This window comes from Pseudopipra pipra, chromosome 5, assembly GCF_036250125.1.
Source record: "Pseudopipra pipra isolate bDixPip1 chromosome 5, bDixPip1.hap1, whole genome shotgun sequence".
Lineage (NCBI taxonomy): Eukaryota > Metazoa > Chordata > Aves > Passeriformes > Pipridae > Pseudopipra > Pseudopipra pipra.
The window spans coordinates 27,112,813-27,136,034 of NC_087553.1; the positions used below are offsets into that span (position 1 = coordinate 27,112,813).

The 23,222-nt window shown below is 43.9% G+C and overlaps 1 protein-coding gene across 1 annotated transcript; it reads left to right on the forward strand.

Annotated features, from left to right (window-relative positions):
• The first annotated feature begins 17,084 nt into the window (after window positions 1-17,084).
• HEBP1 (heme binding protein 1) lies at window positions 17,085-22,994 on the forward strand. Its single transcript, XM_064655240.1, has 4 exons — window positions 17,085-17,239; window positions 17,388-17,526; window positions 19,010-19,190; window positions 20,445-22,994. The coding sequence occupies exons 1-4, from the start codon at window positions 17,162-17,164 to the stop codon at window positions 20,614-20,616; spliced, it is 570 nt and encodes a 189-aa protein (XP_064511310.1). The 5' UTR covers window positions 17,085-17,161; the 3' UTR covers window positions 20,617-22,994.
• Window positions 22,995-23,222: the final 228 nt, after the last annotated feature.

Genomic DNA, 23,222 nt, shown 5'->3' on the forward strand with positions numbered 1-23,222 from the left:
CGTTTTCCAAAGCTGTCCTCAATCATCACTGCAGCCTTCCGAGGTAAGTGAACAAGTGAACTCTTCCTTTCCCATGATGGGGAAATTGAGCAAGGACGGTTTTGTGGCTTCTGCAAAGCCACAAGAATCCAGCTTCCTGATTCTCAGGATCATGCACAGGCCACCTAACACTGCCCCTTCTTCAAGTCATGACTTGTATGAGAATTTACGAGGCAATGTCCTTTATCACAGATTGAGAGAAAGGAGTATTGGCTAAATACATTAAAAGACAGTCCGACCAACTAAAGGACACATCATATTTCCTCAGCATCTGCTGCTCCTCTTGCTTTCCTGTTTCAGGTGCTCTTTCTGCAAATAATGTACTTAGCCTTTCCTGTCTGGGTCTGTCCTTAAATAGTAATAATAAATTAGGAGCAGAAGAGAGACACCAAGTGGTCTAGCTGGTGAAGATATTTTTTTTTTCAGATATGAATAGGAAAGAGTAGTTCTGATCCAAAACCTTTTGGTACCAGAGGATTTTTTTTTTTTTCCCATTGATGTCAACAGGCTTCAGACCAGGACTTTCCTGAGAACACAGCACTTGTGGGGGCAGTCCCAGGTGGCAAACTCTGGAGAAGCCACCACAGTAGTTATCGTTCTTTCCCTTCCAGGTCTTTCTGAATACAGAGTCCTTCTGTTCTGTATGCCATTTCCTGTCCTCTACTCTTTGATTTAAGAGCAGCGACAGTCCTGTATCTATGTAAATATTTACAGGATAGGTCCTGGATCCTTTTCAAGTCTCAGTTAGCAAAGCCCATGATACACAGAGCAAGAGCTGTCCAGCAGTGATTCCTTCTAAGAAAATGCTTCTGGTACCAATTAGAGCTGGGAGCAAAGGAACAGCAGAAAACAGCCAGAAGCAGGAACTGGGAAATCTGGTGTCCTCATTTGTGATCTTCTAACATCTGGTGCACACACATACACTGCAAAAGCCCATAATTTGCAAAGCTTTTACATTTGTGGTACAGCATAGCCCACTCTTAATTTCATGCATTCCCACAAAAATGGCTTGTTCTCCAAGCCCAGAGTTCTCTGTGAGGCTAATGGATTGCAAGGACAAGTGATTTGTGATTAAACTGATCCTTTTGAGGAACATATGACTAAGCAAAGAGTTCAGGGGGTTTAATGATTTGCAAAGCATGAGAAATTAAGTTTTCCTTCCTTATGCTGTGAATGTAAGCTGATTCGCATATAAATTGGACTTGTCAAGTGTACTAATATCAATCAAAAAGTTGCAAATAAATCATTCGTTTATGTGAATGTTCATTTTATTTTTTTTTTTTCCAAAGCAGTTTGAAAAAGCCAGATGCTGAAAAATGAGATCCTTGGGCTTAAGTCTGGAAGTCTGAGAGCTTTGGGTAGACAATGTGGTCATTCAGGAAAATGTTACAAGCCAAAAAGCATGAAAATACAGTTACCAGCCCCTTACCAGTGTTAAGCCTGTGCAAGCCCTCTCTGCCCACTCTGGCACCTGCTGTCCTGAATACCCTGCCTGTGGTAAATTTGCTGTGCCTTGCTGGATGCCTGATTTCTGACCTGACCCATGCCCTTTGCAATGCTGGTGTGTTGGAATCTTTGTGCAGGTACACAATATTCACCCAACCTACACAAACTGTAGTGATATCCAGGGTTCACCTAATAGGACCAGTTCAGAAGACTTTGCATTTGGCTCAAAATTGGTGGGAAACCTTTTCAGTGTCACCTCTTACAGTAACTTCTCACCATCGCTCCACACAAAAGGAGAGGGGCGAAGTCCTAGAACAGCAGCAAGAACACAATACGTAGGGACAGCTGCCTTGTCCAGCAATCCCAGATAACACACTCTAGCTCTGCATCAAGGTTGCAGCTGTCTTCTCTTTTTCCCCTCCTTGATTTCCTTCTGGAACAGGCCATGCATATTGCCTCTCCTGCCCTGCAATTAGTTTGTTCAGTACCCTTCTGCTTTAGCCACTAGACCAGCCTACCCTGACGTTCCCATGAGGCAAATGCATTGCCCTTTTTGTGCAGTGATTTCCTGCCAATCACTTAGTAAAGGATGGGGCTAATCCAAACAAATGGAGAATGAGGTTTGGGTTGGATTGCAGTGGGGCACATTTAACTGGGACACACCTCACTGACTTGCTTCTTGACACCTGTCTACCAGAAATTATAGCCTTTTCCAGCTTGCCAGCACAAGAAGCTCTCCTTAACACTGAAAGTACCCACATTAAACACTGCTATTTAAGGTCCTTAACCTAGAGAAGGTCACTTGTGCAGAGCTGCACAGTGGAGTGATTGCACACAGTTCTGCTGTAAGAACAGAGGGGCAATTGCCTCCTGAAGAGCTGCTGGTATGGGAATTATTCTCAGCTGTCCCTTTCTCCATGTGTCCAGAGGGAAGAAATAACATGTATCCTGGCACTCCTATTAGCATTAAGCTAATGCTTTTGCCTGTTCTATTTGTCTCACCCTTCTCCTCTGCATGGCTACATGGACAAGCCAGGAGCACCATCCTCTTTCCTCCTGTGCCTAGCTGAGTTCTTCTGTGACAGAGGAGTCACACAGGAGCAGACATTGCAATAAACAGGAAATGCAGCAAACAAATACAGTCAAGCAGTGAAGGCTAACAGGAGGAAACACTGAAAGCGAGTAAAACCAGGAAAAATGACAATAACATTTCTAGCAGGTGCAAAACAGCAGACACACTTCAGGCAATTTTGAGTGGATGATCATAGTTTCTAACAAACCCAGGCAGTAAAACCAGCGGCAGCCCTGTGTTCACCCCAGCATGAGAAAAGGCCAAAAGATACTCAGAACTGTGCAAAAGTTTAAGCCTTGCAGCACCTGAGGCTGTGGAGTGTGCCCACATCCTGCCTTCACAGGGGCAGGCATAGGGTGTGTTAGTTGAGGGAGTCACTATGGATGGCTGCCCCAACCAAACTCCTGATGGGTCCATCCCTAGTCTCACTGTTGTTCTGCCATTGCTGGGAGTCTTGTGGCTGAGAGCCCAGAGGGAAGTGCCCAGTGGCATATGAACTGGAGAAGCAATAAAGTAAGAGTAGACGGTAGATAATAAAGGGACATGTTATGCAAAAGCAGCATCTGCTACAAAATCCTGCAAACTGCCCAGCAGCAAGCATATATCTTGACAGACCCTTGGGAATTGCCATCTTCCTTCTAACCCGTTGGGTCTGACAACACTGGGTCAACGCATGCTGTGAAGTGCTGTGTAGGCTCTCAGTGCCAGACCTGTGTTCCCTGTTGTTCTGTGTGGCTTCCTCTGACTGCCTGGCCTCCCTGCATGAGCCCATGGTGATGCCACAGGCAGTCTGAGTCCAGTCGCGGTGCCTGTGCCTGGAGCTGTGACATGCAGTCATCTCAGCTAGGGAAGGGAGGAGGCATCATGCATCAGAGACATTTTGTTTACTGATTTGCAGGGGTCCAAAGCAGGTGTGAAATGGTACCATGGGAAGAGTGCAACACTTCCCAGATGCTCAGCACTTGTCTCGATCTAAAGTGAGAGAGAAATGGCTGCAACTGAGTGAGTAAGACAAAGCAGTGGTGGTTTGTGCAGGGACAGGCAGGTGAATGGGCACAGCAGTGGTGGAGGTGACCAGCACAATAAAGGCTGGGAAGAGAGGAGCTGTTTCAGATGGGCTGCTTTCTGGCTTGCATGGAGGGCTGAAACCAGTCAGAGTCCAGCAGTTGCTGGCCAGCTGGCCCCTGGGGCAGCTCCAAAGATGGATGCTCCTAGAAATTGCACAGGAGCATCTGTCTCCCTTCAGACCTTTATTGAAATCCCTGGTGGCTCATGTGTGGACTTTTAATAGGCCTCCAGCCCTACAGATGTTAACATCTCAGAGCCAGCCTGCCATCTGTTCCCCACGTTGTGTTAGGAATTCTTCTGTGATTTCATCTCACTCGGGGTGCCCAGTTTTTGCACTCAGGGTATTTTGGCTCAGGGTGTGTGTGGCAGCCAGGGCAGGACACAAGCAGCAGTCTTGTGGAGACCCTCACAGATATTGCTCTCCCACATAGTCCAGAGCACAAACACCCTGCCAGGCACAAGGGAAGGTCCGTGTCCCTTTTGTTTTGCCCTTAGCTTGTTAAATCTGCACCTGCCCAAAGGCTATGGGCTGAACCAGGTTCTGGGGAGATGACCACAAATGTTTCTGTAGATGTTGTTCTTTCCAGGAGGGTTTTGCTGTCTCGGAGCTCTTGTGTGTCCTGAGAGAGCCACAGATAGACACACGCATATCACAATCAAGCTTCATGCTAGGCTAATCAAGTTTAAAAAACTGACTGGAAGCAGCAGTCCTCATTCGGGACAGCAAATGGAACATCCTGCTGTTGCTTACAATACAGTTACATAAATTTGTCAACAACAAAAAAAGGGAGTTTCTTGTTAGTTGGTTGTGTTAAAGTTCCCTAGTCTATGCTTGCTGTGGTAGCGATGGCACGTGCTGGGTATCATGATTTGAATGCAGCCATGGTGGTGACAGTGGGCTGGGCAGTGGAAATGTGGATGGTAGCAGAAAGGAGACAGGGAAGGGAAAAGATTCAGCTCCCTCTTGTCCTGTCAATTCCCAAGGAGGCACACAGAATGGGCAATTTTGCTGATACACACTCCTGCCTGCTGAGAGCTGTCCTGAGCTAGCAGGCTGCCAGCACAGAACTAGGACATTGGGTACACACTGCAACCCTTCACCAGCACAGTTTGGATTTGGACCAGGATTTTGGGAGTGTGTGTGTTTCTCCATCAGGTTTGCTCAGCCGGTGTCTCTGTGCCATGCCCTCATGGAGGGATTCTTGCTCAGAGCATTCCTCAGTCTGGTGTCCTCATCTCACACTGACCATCAGCAGTTCGCTTCCTCTTAGCAGGGAGTTGCAAAGGCATAACAGGACTGTGTTTGCCGCATGCTGAATGGGGAACAGCTGGAGGCAGATGATTGTTTGGGTTATTTGCCTGTTGCCTGGACGTTTTGTTTGCTTGCTCCAGCCCTGAAAAAATAGGTTTCCAGTTCCTCCGGAGGTTGGTCTGTGTTAAGCCTGTATATTACAGGCTGCTTTTAAAAACTAGTGTTTTATAACTTCGCAAATGAGTGTCCTGCCGTTTCAATGGCAAGGCTCCATAAACAACGCAGTCTTCTCAGAAATTTCCCTGCCACAGAGCCAGTGGGACTGGGGAAGCAGAAGCAGCCAAAACCACATGCTTCTGGTGTCAGTGAAGCAGATACCCCTGAGTCTGGTTCCAGTGGAACCTCTCTGTTCTTGAGTGCATTTAAATGGCTGACTAAATGATGTTTATGGACTGTGCTTAGAAGGATGCCACTCAGCTTTCCTCACAATCAGCTCCTCACCTGCTTTAAACCAGCATCAGTCTGTTTCAGTCACGATGCTGTGTTTGTAACTGCTCTGTCTGTAACATTTGCACATATCCTCTGGCTGCTTACTTCTGAGTGTTTGCTTTTGTTCTGAGTGACTGGACAGGCCTTCGCCCTGTGAGAAAAGCAGCTTTTTTCTCACTGTTGAGTGCAGCATCTTGGCTGTGGAACATTGAGTTAAGTAAGAATAGGCTGGTCAGGAAACAGAGCGGGTGTTCTTGCCAGTTGATACTGGAGAAGTAATATCAAAAAGAATGCAGATTTGGCCAAGGTACTCACAAGCAGTGCCATGGGTCTAGTCATGAGCCTGTGTGTGCAGCAATTCTGCAGCTTTGGGCTGTGGGGGCTGCACATCCTCTCAAATCACAGTGAAATCTCAAAGACATAGGACCAGAGTCAGGGGTCCACCTCCTGCTTCTCAAAAAAACATCACTTTAACACCTTGCATTTCTTTGAAAATATCTTTATTGAGTACCGACCAGACCTGAGCCTGTTTGATTTGGCAGGCGCAGATCCGGGGGAAGGGGTCAGGGAAAAAAACAACAACACTGCAGCCGATTCATCCCTCCTTGTTTATTCCACTAGAAATAGATTTGGCAGAGTGCATCAGGAATGAACTAATCAGCAGGGAATTAATTGGCATGTTAGTTAAAAGGCAGGAACAACGTGGTGAACAAATTCATGACTGGACGACCGGAGGGTTCAAGCAGCCAGAAAGAAGCACTGCATAGTGGAAACTGTGACTAGTTAAGAGAAGTCATACAGCTGTGCCGGGGAGCCAGCAGTTGAGAGCTGCCCAAAAGAACCGGGGGCAAAAATACACGGGTGTCCTTGCAGATGGAGCTGTTTTTGAGAAGGGCTCCATCGCCCAAGCTTTTCTTCCCATAAGGCTCCCATGTGTGGGGGGAGAAGGCTAGTTTGCAGGAGTGGGAGGGAGGGGTAAGAGAGGTACAGCTGGAGGAGGCTCCATGGAAAGACTTTGGAAATGTGGAAAGCAGGGAAATGAAGAGGGACACGTCACTCGTTGCAAGCTGAAATGCAGAGGGGGTAGTAAGGAGAAGAAAGGAGCAGGGAGGCAGAGATTCGGAAGCCTCATCACAGAAGGACTGACCTCAAGAGCAAAGGTAATGTCTGTATGCAATTCTCTGCCTTCTTTCCCAGGAATGTTTTGTTTCTTCCTCCAGAGGAGACACATTCACGCACCTCGGAAAGAGCTTGTTGAGTTGAGGGACTCTAAAGGCACCAGTGGGAAGAGCCAGGAGAGGAGAGTTCATGTGCAGACTAGCATGGACGTGCAAGTTGGAGGATTGTTACTTACGTTTCCAGAGAATAGGAATGTGCAGAGTGAGAGAAGGAGGTAGAAAGAAAGAGCAAGCAAATCCTCAGTCAGGCAGACAGGCAGACACAGAGAGTGCAAGGTCTGTGGATGCCTATCCAAGGAGAGAGAGGAAATTTCTTAGGAGGAAGCACCAAGCACTAAACAAGAGAGTTGAAGATAAGACATATCCTGAAAAAGCAGGAGCACCTGGCGAAGAGGCAAAAGGTGCATATTACCTCTTTAAAACCAACAGTCCTTAACTAATGTTACAAATTGCAGTAGATGTGTGCTTTGCACCTAGTTAGCTTTTTTTCTTCTTTATCATTGGTATGGCTGGCTGCTGACAACAGCATCACCCTACCTCTCTGTCATCGGGGCTGTCAATCAGATCTCTTTGTTTAGCAGGATGGTCAGACTATTCAAGGAATTCAGATGCTCTTTGCCTTCCTACAACATTGGGTAGAAAATGAGCAGTGTAGCTCCTAATTATATGAAAAAGCACTATTTAACTCAAATATGTTGCCAAACTTGAAAAATCCAAGATATAGTTATTCCCACATATTGTTATTCCAAACCAAAGCTGAGCATGTCCATGTGCCAACATACAGCATTATACACACACACACATAAATTGAAAAATAATACATTACAATGGATTTATAATAAAGACTTTTGAAACAGGTGATATTCTAGCTGTACTACTGTGGGTGGGTTAATATTGTAAGACCCAATTTTTCAAAATTATTTTTGGCATTTTTCATTGTATTTCATCATTACACAATACTACAAGAATATGCTTTTTTTGTTGTTGTTTGTTTTGGTTTTTTTTTTTTTTTTTTTGCTTGGAGAGCTAGAAAATGCCATCCGCTTTGCAAGCAGAGCTTGCAAATACTTTAATTGTTCTGGACTCATAGTCTTGGCAGCTTTCTCCTCTAAAAGCTCAGAGACTTTTCAGGATCCCAGGCTGGGAGCTCTTGCAGAACTGGCATTAACTTATAAATTGTGTGCAGCTACAATATGCTTTTTTTTTTAATACGAAGCTGTTTGTTTTATATCTCTTAAACCTTCATGAACGTAATACATAAACCAGAACATTTTAGTTGGGTGTGTGTAAGTAATATAACCTTATCACATTCTTAAAATGCTGCATATGGAAATAAAGATAGAGAAATTCCAACAGTCTGCAAAAATGGCTTTATTATCTATTAAGATCCTTTACAAAATAGAGAATCTTAAACTTACTTTGATGTTTAAATATCCATTACCATTGTAGTGAGAGATACATTTTTTGTATTTATTATTTACTTGAGATCAAACTCCAATTCACTTAAAAGTATATTTTATTTCTCTGCAAACAACCCAAAATTGAGTATCACTCTTCAGCTTTAGTTTGAAAGTAGTTTGAAAGGAACTTGGGAAAGCTATTAGAGGAGAATGAACCTCAAATGAAAAGCACAAATGTAATTCACTTTCAATTCAATGCTGCAGAAAAAAAATCCTTCATTTTAGATATCATCACAGTGATTGCTAACACTAATCAACAAAACCCTCTTCTCAAAACAAGCATGGGCTTGAGCTAACAATCTTGGGATGCTCATGCATGACATCAAGAGAGCACACATGTTTAAAGCAGTCAGAAGTACAGGGGAAAGTTTCAAGCCCTCCTGATATACGAGGGGTAGGCAAGCTTTGCATTGTAATGCAACAACTCACGTCTGCAACAGGATGAGTATGTTCTCCTCAGGCTTCGTGGGAGAGAGGGCTCTCTCAATGAAGCTGTGTTTGGTACCAGGAGTGGATAACCTAGGCAATTTCCCTGTATCCTAGCAGGCAGCACAACACATGAGCAGTGAACTTCAGTTATTTCATTTGACCTCAGTGTACCAAAGTCTGGGGCAGATAACAGTGAAATCTCAGTGCTCTGTTGTGATTACCCACTATGTGTAAGGAGGGAGGAGCTCTGGAAATGGAGTATACTAGGTCAACAAGAAACTGTAGGGGTTAACAGGAGAAGGATAGCTATGGGAGCTCAAATACTGGCAATACTGCTTTGCTTTGGGGCAGGGATTCTGGCTTGGATGGCACAGCTGCTGATCCAAGCAGGGCTGTGCTCAGGGTATTGAGCTAGCTGAGCTCTTTTATTGTATTGAAGTGAGGAATCAAAAGGTGAAAAGCTGAAAAAAATATTGGGTAATAATGAGACAAATGTGTCTGTCTTCATTGCTTGCAGATGAAGGAATTGTCCGGTGAATCACTGAACCTACCCGGCTTCAAGGGCAGAATGTGATGTAATTTTCTGACAGCTCTCCATATTACTGTAACTAATAGTAACAATGATAAAGCTAATATGTTGTTATTGTTATCCTCTGCATTTAGGGAAGAGTTTCCATCTGAGGATGTGAGAGAGTTCTCCCTGCTTATCAATGTGTTCTACCCTGATAGTACTTTAAAGTTCAACTCTGCAACAGATCAGAAGACATATTTGAATGGGCTTAGGATCTGGTTCCTATTACAGATGATCCTGCAGACCTTTTCAGCTAGAAACTTATTAGTGAATATCCATTTGCCTTCTACAATTCCACCTAACAGAGGGAAGAGTGCTCATTTTCTGTGTGTCTGAGGTATGAGAATCTATTTCAAAGATGATTATAACCTGATGTTTACTGTGATAATAAAATCCAGTAGGCCCTCAGGAATGCAGGGAACAAAACTACAAGGAAACTGGTCTGTGAAGGGCCCTGCAAATAGAACATGTGGGTATTGTGATTCATTTGGGCACCTGATGTTTTAAAAAGTTTGAGCTCAAGTAGGCTGGATTTTCAGTATCAGATGTAGGTGGAATTTATTACCACCCTTCTTTTAACAAATACAGAAAGATCAAAGTATCTCAGCTGTGGGGTATTGAAACAAGTGGGAGGTGGAAAGAGTAAGGAATGGACAATCTCTTCAGGAAGTTTTAAAATTAGCTTGGAAGCCACAGTGCCTCCTTGATGTTAGCAGCATTTTCAAATAATTTGTAATTGGACACATTGGTGTCTTTTAAGTCCTTTCCCATCAGGGAAGATTAAAAAGGCATGTGCAGTGCATAGTCATTCAAAGAAAGAGAGGAAAAAAAAGGTGTAAAGGCTGGAGTATTTATCTGGAAAAGCTGAGAGGCAGAGGAGCTATGGTGTCAATGCAAATAGTTTGAAGAAGGTCGATGAGGACCTTTTCATTATGAGCCTTGGTGATATCGTCAGACCTTCTTAGAGATTTTCATTTTAACAGCTCTGAGTTGAGCCAAAGAAGAGGTGTGTGTATGTGTGAGATAGGAAGAAGGTAATTTTTTTCCCCTTAAATGAATACTTCAGTTAGAAGAATACTAAGTACAAATTACATCCCAACAGGCGAAACATCATATTTTTTAAGTATCATGACATATGGCTATATTCATATTGCTGTTTTAAATAGTGGGAAAATAAATGGAGTTGCAATTAGAATACACTAGTGATCGAATGTAAGAAAGGGACAAAGTGAAAGGAATGATATAGTTACTGCTTTATCTGCTACAGCTCCTGGTAGGCTTTGACATGACTAAATTCTTCCCAGATTGTTAGACGAGGATTATATGATATTCAAAAAGCAATTTAATATCCTCATAGTTTGCAGTGAGGCCTTAGGCTTTTGATGCATGTACCTAAACAGGGGAATAATTTGGATTTTCTGAATGTGCCTACTTCTCACATGAGCCGCTCTATCACTGTGACTACAGATGACTGAAATCATCACTAAAACATATGAACTTGGCAATGCATTTTTTCTGTTTGCTCTGTGCAATATGTGCATAATTGATATTTCCAGCCAGTTTCTACCAGAACAGCTGTTCATTACTTTTTTTTTTAAATGAAAATGCCAGATTCAACACTGAGGGACGACTTAATTAGGACAGAATAACAAATCAGCATGAATAAGCTGTGGAGAGACTGATTTGTCCTCTTACATTTAGAGATGGTACTTGTCCAGGAGGGCTTGTAGGTTAAGGTTTGACTTCCATTGGCTTGAGAATGATGGTAAACTTGAAAGAAAACAAGAAGCTTAGGTAAGTGCTCAGATCAGTTCATTTACCTGTCTTGCCTACTCTGTAACTTCGCTCAGGAGAAACTGACCCCCTGACACCAGGGCAAGGTGGAGATAGTACATGAGGGTGGGGTTGCCTTTGAGGCTCCATTACTGGGCAGCATCTAAGACATTGCCACTGATTAATGGATCAGATCAAAAAGATAATTTTTTTTTATCCTGTCGACTATGAAATACTTGATTAATTGTTTCATTGTATTTTACCTTGTTTCCCCAAAAAGTGGGGATGTGGCTATTTTTATACCTGGTACTGCCTCCTCCTGACATTGATAGAACAATTACACCTATAAGGTGCTATCCCAACACGGCTACATACGAAGCAAAACTACCTTCACAGCTGCTGCCAGATGATGAAGCATCTCTGTAGCACTTGATTGCTTGAAAAGAAAGTAAGGTTTGTACTTGTGAAACAGAAAAGTCCCTGTGCTTCTGTAAAAGCTATACTGAGCAACTTGAACAACATTTTAAAGAATCAGAGAGATCCTTTTAAACATCATCAGAGAGAAATTTGGTGTTGTGGTGGCAGATGGGAAGTGGTGAAAGAGAGGAAAGAAATAAATAAAGCAGTAAGCAAGACTTTTTGTTTCCACAGAGCAGAGGGAAGTCAAGATCCTGCAACAACCATCATGGTGACTCTTACTCTTTTCCTCCTCTTCATCCTTTTGCCCTGCAGTAAATCCCAGGAGGACTTTCTGGACCAGCATCAGAAATGGAACTACAGAGAAGGCGGTAGGATGGTGGTGGGTCAGCATGGGAGGCATTCAGCAACTCAGAGCTGCAGATTTGCCTACTTTGTCCTTGGAGTGAGATACACAGTGCTTATTCATGACTGCTCTTTTTTGATTCCTGGGTAGCTACTGAGACTTCTGGCGAAAAAAATGGTTTTAGAAATAATCAGCTGGGGTAACCAGTGACAGCAGAAAATTTGGGCACCTGGAGGCAGAGAATTATGCTTTTTAATTTAGATCCTCCATATGTTTAATATTTGGCATTTCATTGCAACTGAGTTGTGATGGGGAATGGAATCAAACTCAGAGCACTGGCTCATGTTTTTTTGTTCTGTCACATTTATTTCCTCTCTTCCATGGACATCCTGCTAACCTAGCTGACAAGGTCAACATAGAAGGTGTTAACAGCATTACTCAAACCCTTGAGAAATGGGGAAATGACATCTTCTGGCAAATGAAGCATACCCTGCTGAACAACCCAAATGCTCTACTGCCTGAGTTCTCCAGGTAATTGCCTTGATCTGGAGGTGGGATTCAGTCCTCTCCTGGGTGTTCTTCCTTGAGCAGGATTCATCTGCTTTAAGATGAATTTTCATATTGCTCAGTTGGGGGAAATGAAACCCACTGTCTTGGTATCTGTTGTGCTAGCTGGTCAGATTAGTAAACTGAATATTCTGCTGATTATTTATTGTGAAATGTTCTCAATTGCCATCACTGTATAACAAGAATTATCCTAAAGAAAATGTCATTGGCACCTCACTCCTGTGAGAACAGGCTGGAAAAAATGAATTGTGCTACAAACCCACACATGGACTTGGCCACAAGGCAGGGAGAAGAAGCTAATTTGGCCTGTGATGTTTTTTTATTTCAGTCTCTAACACACAGATCTGAGAAAGCCATTCACTAGTTCATGTAATCATATTCCCCCTTTGCATTGCAGGAAATATTAACTGTTGAGCACATTCACAAAATTTACTTCAATCTCATATTTCTGGAAACAGAGTGGGAAAGGCAACGAAAGAGAGAGAGGAGAGGGTAATAGTGGGAATTACTAGAAACCTAATATAACTCAAATCAGAATTGTTCATAAAGCAAGTGGTCATCTTCCATAATTCATCTTTCTCTTTAGGAACAATAAAAAAAAATCTGTTTGCAGTTGCTACCCATTGAACCAGTTGAAAAGGCTAGAAGAATAAAAAAGGCACTAGTCAAAAGGTCACACAATATCTGTACAAATTAGGGTTTCAGGAGGATATAGTTCATAGATTATATGTTGCCTTTGACATCAAGTGGATTTCTCCCTGTTTGCATGATGGCTGTTGATTCTAGCACAGAATTCATCACAGCTTTTACACTGACAGTGCTGAAATTCATTGGTGCCTAAGATTAACAGGGATGATATTAAATCCTGTATTTGGAAAGTTCTAACTTTAGTTCAGTAAGATGTAATGAGACTATCCAGCCATTTTTCCTGCATTGGGTTTACAATTAAGAGTTTGCTGGCAAGGACACAGACTGGTTCATTGGAAATGTAGAAGACTAACAGTACTGCATGGGAATCACTGGCCCAGACTCCACGTCTACTCCTAGTTAAGTAATACTAATTAAAATCAGATGGTAGAAAGACCATGTTGCCCATGCTGATCCTGAAGCTCATGGTTTCTTGGGTTCAGATGTGGCACCTCAGATGAATTCCCAACACCCAAGGGGAAGGGTAGCTTTGGAAGCATCTTTTAATGGTTGTTTGCAGCTCTTTCATCATTAAGGGCCCTTAAGAAACACAAGGTCATGGTAAATTACATTGCATGCTCAGGAACACTCCCTAAACTGAGTTACTCTCCTGTATTACTCTATCTGTAGTCTCCGCCCTGTCTCTGCGGCTGTGGACAATCTCGTGAGGGAAGTCCAGTCGATAAGGAAAAGGCTGGAAGAACTGAATGAACGCCTCAATGTCATCAGCAAAACCATCCTTCCCCTTCGACTGAATGCTCTGCAGAGCCAAAGGCGTGGAAATACTCAGCTGCGGAGACTTCCGATCCATAGGAGAAGGTTGTATGTTCGCAGGAGACCTCAGAGCACTTAATTAATTGTCTACCTGAAAAAAAGGGCAAGTCTTTAATTTTTTCATCTGCTTAAGCCTTTCTCAGTGGGATGCTGCTGGAGAGAATAAAGCAAAGCACACGCAAGTCAGCTTCTCGAAGGAGACCAGAATTTCCGCATTTTGCTGCTGCCTTCCAAACCTAGGTCAGTAGGTGAGACTTGACCCTGTTCTTCAGCGATGGCTGTTTGTGTCCCAAGCAAAAAGAGTTGACAAGCTCAGTCCACTTGTGCGTGAATACCTTTAGGCTATACAGTCATTCTTTCTGCTTACCAGAGGAAGCTCTTTCTATAAAGATCAGGTGAATTTCTTTCTATCTTATTTTTAAAGCACTCCATCTAAAACAGTTGGGGAATTTGAACTTCAAAAGAGTTGAACAACTGATGAATGCAGAAAGATGGATTAGTACTTGGCACTTCCAGCTGGGCAGGGAGAGGGAGAGGAAGCTTTGTTTCAAAATATAGCCTTAACCTATTCTTCATGTTCACATATTCAGAGGGTGGGTAGGGTTGGATAACCTTGGTCTGTGCATCATCCTTCAAGACTGAAGATATGTTAATTGCTAGGGACCAAATTTGAACATCCGCCTTCTGCAAAAGTGGTTTTTTTTAGCTACCTGAGACTGTGCACTCAGAACCATGTAATTCAGCAGATATGTTCAGAATTTCCAGCACTCTGAAAGACATTGAATTGACTTCTGCCAAGACTCATGGAACCACAGGATTTTTTTTTCAAAACTATCTAGACATCGAATGGCATAGATAGGTGTCTGGAAGGATTTTCCAAAATAGCTTAAGAGATTGTTCAATCCCCAAAATCACAGATTTCAATTGGTGTCTAACTCACAGAGTATTTTCTCCACATGCAAGCACTGACCTCCAGACATTTCCCAACACCCTTTAGCACAATTAAGATCTGTAGAAAATTAACAACTATGCACCCCAAAGACTTTGGTCCCTCGGGGATTACCCAGAATACACTGACTTCAACTTGTCCTTGCCTGTGGCTTCCTGACAATAAAGCTGGTGATATAAGAGTGCAGAAATCAAATTATGCACTGAACAGAGGATAGAGTGGGCTTGCCCTTCAGGTCTCTGAAGATAAATCCAATACAGAGATTTCCACACAGCAGTCAATTGTGTACATGAAATCTGTTGAAACATAGACAGGAGAGGCAGGGAGGAAAAGAAACTATTTTTTTTAAGGTCTGGATGAAGCAATTTATGAGAACAGAAATAAAGAATGGATTATGTCTAAGTGATTGTGGGGGTGGCTGGCATGATAGTTGTTTCGCAAACACTATCCAGTCATAAGCACTGAGGATGCAGACAAGCTATTTAAGGATTCCCAAAGCCTGAGTTAATGGAAGGAAATTCAGTGACATTACAATAACCTCCAGAAAGAAAGGGGAAAAACCTAGTTTCATATGAAATCTTTAGAATGAACCAGAAGAAATAACACAGTAAGAATTTTGGCTGCAACCTGGGAGTTAGTTGAGTGGGCAGGTATGAGCAGTGTATGAGACAATCTGATAAATATTTCCCGGATGTAAATTCTCTGAGTTCAGGTTTTCAAAAAATAACAAAACTCTAACTTGGAAACTCTCTCCTTGGCTTTTGCTTGGCAATTTGAAACACAGCTTAGCTACAGAAGGGAAAAATCAAGACTGTGAAAAGGCAGATAAAAGGATACAATTGTGCCTTTGTTGAAGTTGTCATCATAATTTCTCAGGAAATGTACAGTATTTTGATCCCAGAATATATTTACATAAATTACAAGGAATAACAGGAGAGAAAGGCTCCTAACTTCTTGTTATTCTGCACTTAGAGCTACTAGGCTGTGCTGTAGAATCAGCTGCATGCTTGCACACACTGCTGGTCCCTCCAAGGGATGCTTTGTTCGGGACTGTAGGGACTGCTGGTTATTTTGGACTATCTGGAGGAAGAATACAACATAAATGTCAGCTTTCACGGTATATCTTAGACATGAGCATTCTATCAGGCAACGTGAATTTGTATAAAATTAACTGAGGACTACTTGAAACAGAAAGATGAGACTTCTCTCAGTCACAGATGGCTGGAGATGGGAGGCCAGACCAGATCACTGTATGCTTTTACTTTTTACCATTTTACCACCAGCTTCTGCCAGAAACAAAGGAGTCCTTGTGTTCCTACCTATATGTGCAAGTTGGTACTCTTGGCAAAAACTTCTCAGCACAATGGAGAAACCATTTGCTTTAAAAGAGAAAAAATAAGTTGCAGTATGCAACGTATGTATACTACAATTCTGCAATTTCTCGCATAATGGTGAATAAGCAAAAAAATATAAATGGTTAATAAATTACCAGGTCTGTGGCCTTGTCACCATTGATAGCAGCCCGTCATTCACTCTGTGAAAGTCCATGCCAGGCTCCAGCCCAGCTCCCTGATCCGAACATGGCCTGTTCAATCTGATGATCACAGCCAGCTTCTGTAACTTCTTTGCCTTTGCACGGCCCTCTCTCTTTAGATGGAAAAGCTTTAATGTCATATTTCTTTTACAGTTTTCTTTTTTGCTCTTTAAGAGTATAGGAAAGTTATGTGTCAGCCTACTTCTGCACCTCTCGCCTTCCATTTGAGTAGGCAGGAGTCCAGCTGAGCAATGACCTCGAGGTGACTGTCTCATCTGCCTGGGGAAGCTGGTCTGATCCATGGGACCGATTCCCAGGGACCGGTATTTGATTTCTGCCTTTGCTAACCTCTTCTTAAAAGATCCTGTGCAAGACACTTTAGCTAGTACTTGTCCTTTGACATGGCTTACACAACAAAAAAACACTTGTGGTCATGAAGTGTCTAAGTCTTCTATGCATATAAATATATCCAGCTACATAAGTCATCTAAGCTCCCTGTTGTGTTCATTTACGTGTATTTCTGGGAAGGGATTTGGACGGAATTTTAAGCAGAGGTGACTGGCTGGGTGGTCAGTCAAGGGAGACCAAGTATCATTAGGGGCTTCTAAGATCTACCCCTCTCCTAAACCTTACAACATCCAGAGACAGAGAGCACTGCCTCAAATTCACTGTCTTATAAACCTAAAAACCGACTGTGTTCCCCTTTAGTTCTTTTTATTAAATTAAAAAAAAAAAAAGGTTATGATTTTGCAGTTGCAGGAGCACTGTGCCACCCCACACTCTTCGCCAGTACTTCCTCTCCCCGCTATCTCTCTCCTCCAGATGAGTACCATCTGCTCCCGCACTTCGTTACTCCTCACACTTCTGGGCGCCCTCCATCGCCTCCCCCTCGGGGGCCGCCTCCCGCTGCCCCAGCCCCGCCGGTCCCGCTCCCCGCCGGTCCCGCCGCTCCGGCCGCGCCCCGGGGCGATGGCCGCGCTCCAGGCGGCGGGGCGGCCCCCGGGCCCTCCCACCACGGCCGAGCGGGGCCGACCCGAGCCGAGCGGGGCCGACCCGAGCCGAGCGGGGCAGAGCCGAGCCGGGCGGCACCGGAGCGAGCGGCGCGGCACCATGCTGGGCATGGTGAAGAACTCCCTGCTGAGCTCGGTGGAGGCATGGCCCTGCCGGGTGCTGAGCAAGGGCGAGAAGGTCTGTGGCGGGGCGGGCGGCCGGCGCTGTTCCCTGCGGGGGTTCTGCGCCAGCGGGGACTGATGAGGCGCTGTGAGGGGAAGAGAGTATCACCTCCGGGCAGCGCATTCTCCCTGGCAGCGTCTCCATCCCCCACCTCCTTCCCCAGGAGCAGGTCAGCTACGAGGAGAGAGCGTGCGAGGGCGGGCGGTTTGCGGCGGTGGAGGTGGCGGGGAAGCCGTTCGACGAAGCCTCGAAGGAAGGGGTAGTCAAGCTCCTCAAGTACGTCGGAGGGAGCAACGACAAGGGTGAGAGATGCTGCCTGCCCCAGGGGGCTTGGCGGATGTTTGTGGTTGAGGCTTGGTGAAGGCAGCATGGATGGAGGCGATGGCACCGCGGGTCCGCCTGGCTTGTGGCTCCCGGCACTGGGAGTCTGTGATGGGCATGGCTCATCACTGGGAGAAGTAAACTCGCCAGTTTAAATCGTGCCCAACCAACTGATGCTGAATCCACTTATAACCCATCTCTGTTTCAGAGTAAAATGTCAAAAATTATTTGTTTAAGCAGGAATGAGTTACCTTGCAGCTGGTACAACATGAGGACAGGCAGACATGTATCTATCACAGCTCCCTGGGTGAGCAGTAGCTGATGAAATCCAGGGTATCTGGGACACAGGTTCTGTGATGTGCCTTGTAGGCAGTGAAATAACCGCCCTTGACATTTTATCTAGCAGTTTTTATTCATGAAAGGGTATTGAAGCTTCCTTTTTAATGGTATTTCATAATGTTTTATAACAGTGCTTCCAGGTGATTGCTTCTAATTCTCATTTTACTAAAGTAAGTGCATTTTAACCATTTATAGCAGGAGATGACTACAGAGTAGTTCTGAGGCGTGTACATGTGCTCACACACCTTTCTCCAGCATCTAGTAGGGGTACTGGTATAGTCTTCTGTGGGAGTAGGAGCTGGATGCAGTGGGAAATGGCATTTACAGCAGTGTGTATTGGAAAGGTGATGATCCCCGTTGCTGTAGCAGAAAAGGTGCCTTCTATAACATGGGACACAAACACAGCTATGGTATCAAAGGAAAATAAATGAGAAAGATGGCTTGATCTCAGTTGTTTTTGTGGCTGCCTGATCCTGAGATTTGGAGGTTCCTTACTGCTGCAAGAAGAGTGAAGAAGAATGGTCTTCAGTACCATGTAATGCCTCTCGGTGCTAGTGAGCGGGGAAAAAGCATGCTGTTCCTGGAGTGTGGACAGCATGGTCAGTTCTGTTTAAAGCTGTAACAGCACTATGTTTTGGGGTACTGGAACTCGTAGGATGTCTGGAAGGATTTGGAAGGGTTTAAGAGAAAGCTTCTGTCACCCAGTATTGGCTATGGGTTCATGACTAAGTGCAGATAGTATCAATTTAAATGCTGATTTAGATTTTTATGTGCCAGTGGCCTGCCCCAGAACTATAGACCCTGTTGTGTTAGAAGTGATTTGTCAATAGAACAGAGTGTCTCCAAGAACCACAAAACCAGCACCATTAATAAAAAGCGCTCAGGAGATCACCTGGGGCCCTTGTCTCCCAGGGCCCTTGTGTGGAGAGAGAGCTTGGCCCAAGCAGAAGCCTGATATGATTGTTCTGCCTGCATGCCCCAGAGGGGCCCACTCCTGACTGAATATACAAGAAATTCAGTATGAGGAGTTTTCCTAAACTAAAATTAGCTTTTGTGAATCTCTTGTTAATTTTGTGAGTTCCTGAGAACCTTGACTTCTTCAGCAGTGTCTGTGGTCTCTTTCAGGGGTTGGTATGGGCATGACTGCTCCTGTCTCCATCACTGTTTTCCCTGCTGAAGATGGCTCCTTTCAGCAGAAAGTGAAAGTGTCTCTGCGAATCCCGAGCCAGTTTCAAGACAACCCTCCTTGTCCTACTGATGAAAGCATTAAGATTGAAGAGAGACAGGGGATGACCATTTATTCCACGTAAGAAATGCAGCCTGGGATTTCCAGTCCTAAGTGCTGAGGTCTTTTCAGCATGCTCTGAAGTGCAGTGTTTGTTTTACCAGTGACTTGCTGGACAAGGGTGCATGTGGTAGAGATGGGCGGGTATGTCTACACTGAAGACAGGTGTTTTATTTAATTTCTTACCTTTAGTCATGTTGCACTGATTTGGAATATGGACTTTTTTCCACTGGTTAAACTAGTGTGGAGGTTAGCCCTGAAAGATACTGACTCATTTCTGTTATCCAAAAACTATTATTTTCCCCACTTACTGGGATCCAAATGGTTCGTAGTCATCAAGAACATCCTTTGATGTGGTTCATGTCAAACTACAGGTGTCAGCTAAAGTCTCATTTAGATGGACTCACACTAGAGTTCACCATGGAAACAAGCAACCATTTCATTGCTTCAAATCACCTTTGGATGTCTTTGGCTCTTGACTGGCAGCCTGGATGAAAACTAGCATAACATTAGCACTAAGATCTTCACCTTGTCTTTAACCATTTGAAAGTTCCTCTGCTTCCTTTCTTGAACTATTTCGGCTGACTCTGAACTTGCCTGCAATTGCTGCTTGGCCTTTGCTCTGGGCGTGGGCCAATTCTGCAATATCATGCTGTTTTGTTTCAAAGCTTGGCCCTGAAGCAAGGTGGTGAGATGCAGGCTGATGTGAAAACAGTCCCTCTTGGTGGGAGTTCGACATAAACCAGACTCATTCCAGCCCACTCCTTTTAAATAGCATCATGTGCTATAATTGCCAATGTCTCCCCTTTTTCTTGGGCTAGCTAGAGTTTGGCTTTCCTTTATGATCAGGCATCCAGCAGATGATTGTTAACACCACAGTGAATATGGTTGTTGATAGCGTTGGTGTTAGGACTGTGGGCTGAGCTGACGGACATAACCTTGTGTCCTAGAAAGTTGTTCCTCTGATACGATGTTGATTCAAAGGGCAGGGCCATTCTGCTGAGTGATACACATGGAGATGTTTGGGGGGATCCATTTGGGGTCTGCCAATGGATGATTGCACCCTGGCTGTGTAACCGTTGAGACGTCATCTATCACAGATGAAGTTGAAGTGTGCTGGTTCACAATGAACAGGGCATGCATGAGTACATATTGGCAGGACCTGGACCAAAATGCGTGTCTAAATATACCATGGCTATATATTGTCCTCTCTCTCTCCCTTTCTGTGCTTTGCCAGGACTGCTCAACACCTCTCTGTGTTTGACTTCTTTACAGGCAGTTTGGTGGCTATGCCAAAGAGGCGGATTACGTGAACTATGCTGCCAAGCTGAAGGCTGCTCTGGGGAGTGAAGCTGCATACCGCAAGGATTTCTACTTGTGCAATGGTTATGACCCCCCTATGAAGCCTTATGGACGACGCAATGAGGTCTGGTTTGTGAAAGAGTGAACATCTGGCTCCCCGTGCTGCTGCCTTGCACTGATAACCTCCCCACCCTATGTCCCTGTTCTCTTTAAAATAAACTAATAATTCAGCAGAGGCGAAAAACTATCATTGCCTTTCTCCACACCTATGCCTTAGTCTTTTATTGACCAGCCATTTCAGAAGAACACTTGCTGACCCTCCTGATGGTCCTGCTCCTTCATTCCAGACCAGGTCCTCAGCTACACAGACTCTCTTGATCTCTCTGTGGCTTGCTTTTATCTCCTTTGTGCTCCCATAGTTCAATGCTGAGAAAGCCAAAAGTACTTAATTAGCAAGACTGGTGCCTGACAGGAGTCACGTCCAAGTGTTGGCAGACTATTAGTCTCACCTGAGACGGGCAGGGGAACATGATGAAAGTGCATACAGTCATACAGTGAGTTTTTTATCTCCTTGTGTTTTCTGCAGCTGTAAAATGCTGCTTTTATCTTTGCCATTCCACAAGCAGTCTAAAGGGACACAGGCATTGCTGCCAGCACAGCACAGTGAAAATAAACATCTTTTAATTCAGAGTGTGCAGGAGATCAACGCTTCTGTCATCTGACTGAGAAATGTCATTTAGAGAAAGATCCAGGTTTCTGTTTGCAGCTGTTCTTCTGTTTGAGGTGAGACATTTTGGGGCGTGCTATGTCTTGATCTCAGCTAGCAGCTGGACAATGTGACCTGGAGACCCCAAGATCATTTCCTCACCTTCCTGTTGCTTTTGTGTAACATTTCTTTAAAACCAGCCTATACAAGGGCCAAAGCTAAAATGTGTCTGGTAATCTAATTGAATTAGAAAAATACAGGCTGGGAAGAAAGCAGATGCTTATCATTTGTGATCTGAGGGTGCATTTAAAGAATGGTGAACATATAGTGAAACTACTCTGGGTGCCAATCTTTAAAAAAACTTCTCTTAAATGGTGTCTGTTTTTGAAGGGCTACTCAGAGCAGCTGTTTTCTTTAGAGGAGAACATGACTGTTCTTGAAAACTGGGACTTATATCAAATGATGAATAACAGCCTTTTGGAAACTTCAAATACAATACCAAGTGTGGGTCTTGTTTCAAGAAGACCAACAATATTGAACTGTTAGGCATCAAACCAGCATTTTAGCTGTGGGCTCCGCCAGAGACGCAGCAGAATGCCCTCAGTGGGAATGCACTCCCACACCATGCTGCTGTGGGTGCCTGTATAATTCATTACCTCTACTAAAAGAGGTGTAGTCCTCTGATGATTAAGTGCCTGAAAGCTCAGGTGCTTTCCAAAGGCCATTTTCCCCTGGAGCTGAAAGAGACATTTGTCAGGTGGCATCTTGGCTTTTGGCTGATCAAGCTGTTTGCTTACAGAGAACAAATCTCAGGAGTGAAAGGAGAAAACTTGAGTTTCTGATGTGCTTTCCTTTTCTCTCTTGCTGAGCCATAAAAGAGCTTTGCTGCGGACCTCACGAGAGTGTTTCAGTCACTTGAGGGGACTGTGCAAGAGCAGCTAGTTCATGATGGGTAAAAAGAGCAGATATCACTTAATTAAAAACAAACAACAAGGGAAAAGCTATTGGCTGCAGTTAGTGATTGCAGTGCAGAGGAGGGAGAATCAAAAGAGAAATCAAGACAGACAAAGGATTAGCTTTCGAAGGAATTTTTTAAGCAGCAAATGCCCCTTTAAGCCCATTCCTAAATCTAAAGGGACCTATTCATGTCCTGTATTATTTTTACCTGTATGGGTAAGGAATGGAAGAGCACAGTGCTGTCTGATTTATGTGTTCCCAGGTTCATTTTGGAATTTGTGTTTAGACTGTGGATACAGTCCTTTCTGGCTACCAGTGGTGAATGTCCTGCAATTATCAAAACCTTGACATTTCTCAAAATTTATCCTGTGAAATCTCAGATGTGAGGAAGGCCAGTTATAAACCTTGAAGAGCACTGCGCATCTCAGCAGCATGGTGGGTTTTTCTATAACATGCATACACTCTAAACAGAGAGCGAGAGCTTCTGAACAAACTATAAGAGTAATCACATCTGTAGGCTTTGCCTACAGCAGCCCTGCTACTGGCCTTTTGCATGTGGCAGGCAGGATAGAGTTTCATAAACAGTGTTAAATTATATAAAAGCCTTAAGCAAACTGAATTGCCTTTTCTGTATGCAAAGATGGCTGTGTTTTGTCTGCATTTTCTGGAGTTTTGAAATAAATATAATAATATTGTAATTTACAACTTCTGTGTTGATCATTGACTTTGTGAGCTCAGTGGGAATTGTTGATTTGCTGGACTGTAGGTTGCCAGTTTATTCTTCTTTTTCAGGTACTAATCATGTCACAGCATCTATAAATAGTCATAATGCTTTTTCCAATAAATTGCTATTTTAGGTATCCTGGTGTGGCCCTGCATTATTTGACTGTGCAAGATGGGAGTTGATGAAATAATCTCTTTCATTTTTTCCTCTGAGAGGCTTTGAGTGATGCATTTGTGTTAGTGTAGAAACTAGGGGCCTGCTCACCTGAGGAAAATGGTGTGTGTCTGTGGCTGCGGTTCACAGACAGTGAACACGAGTGTTCAAGCAAATGCTCATGACTGATTTTCAACATGATCTACAATCC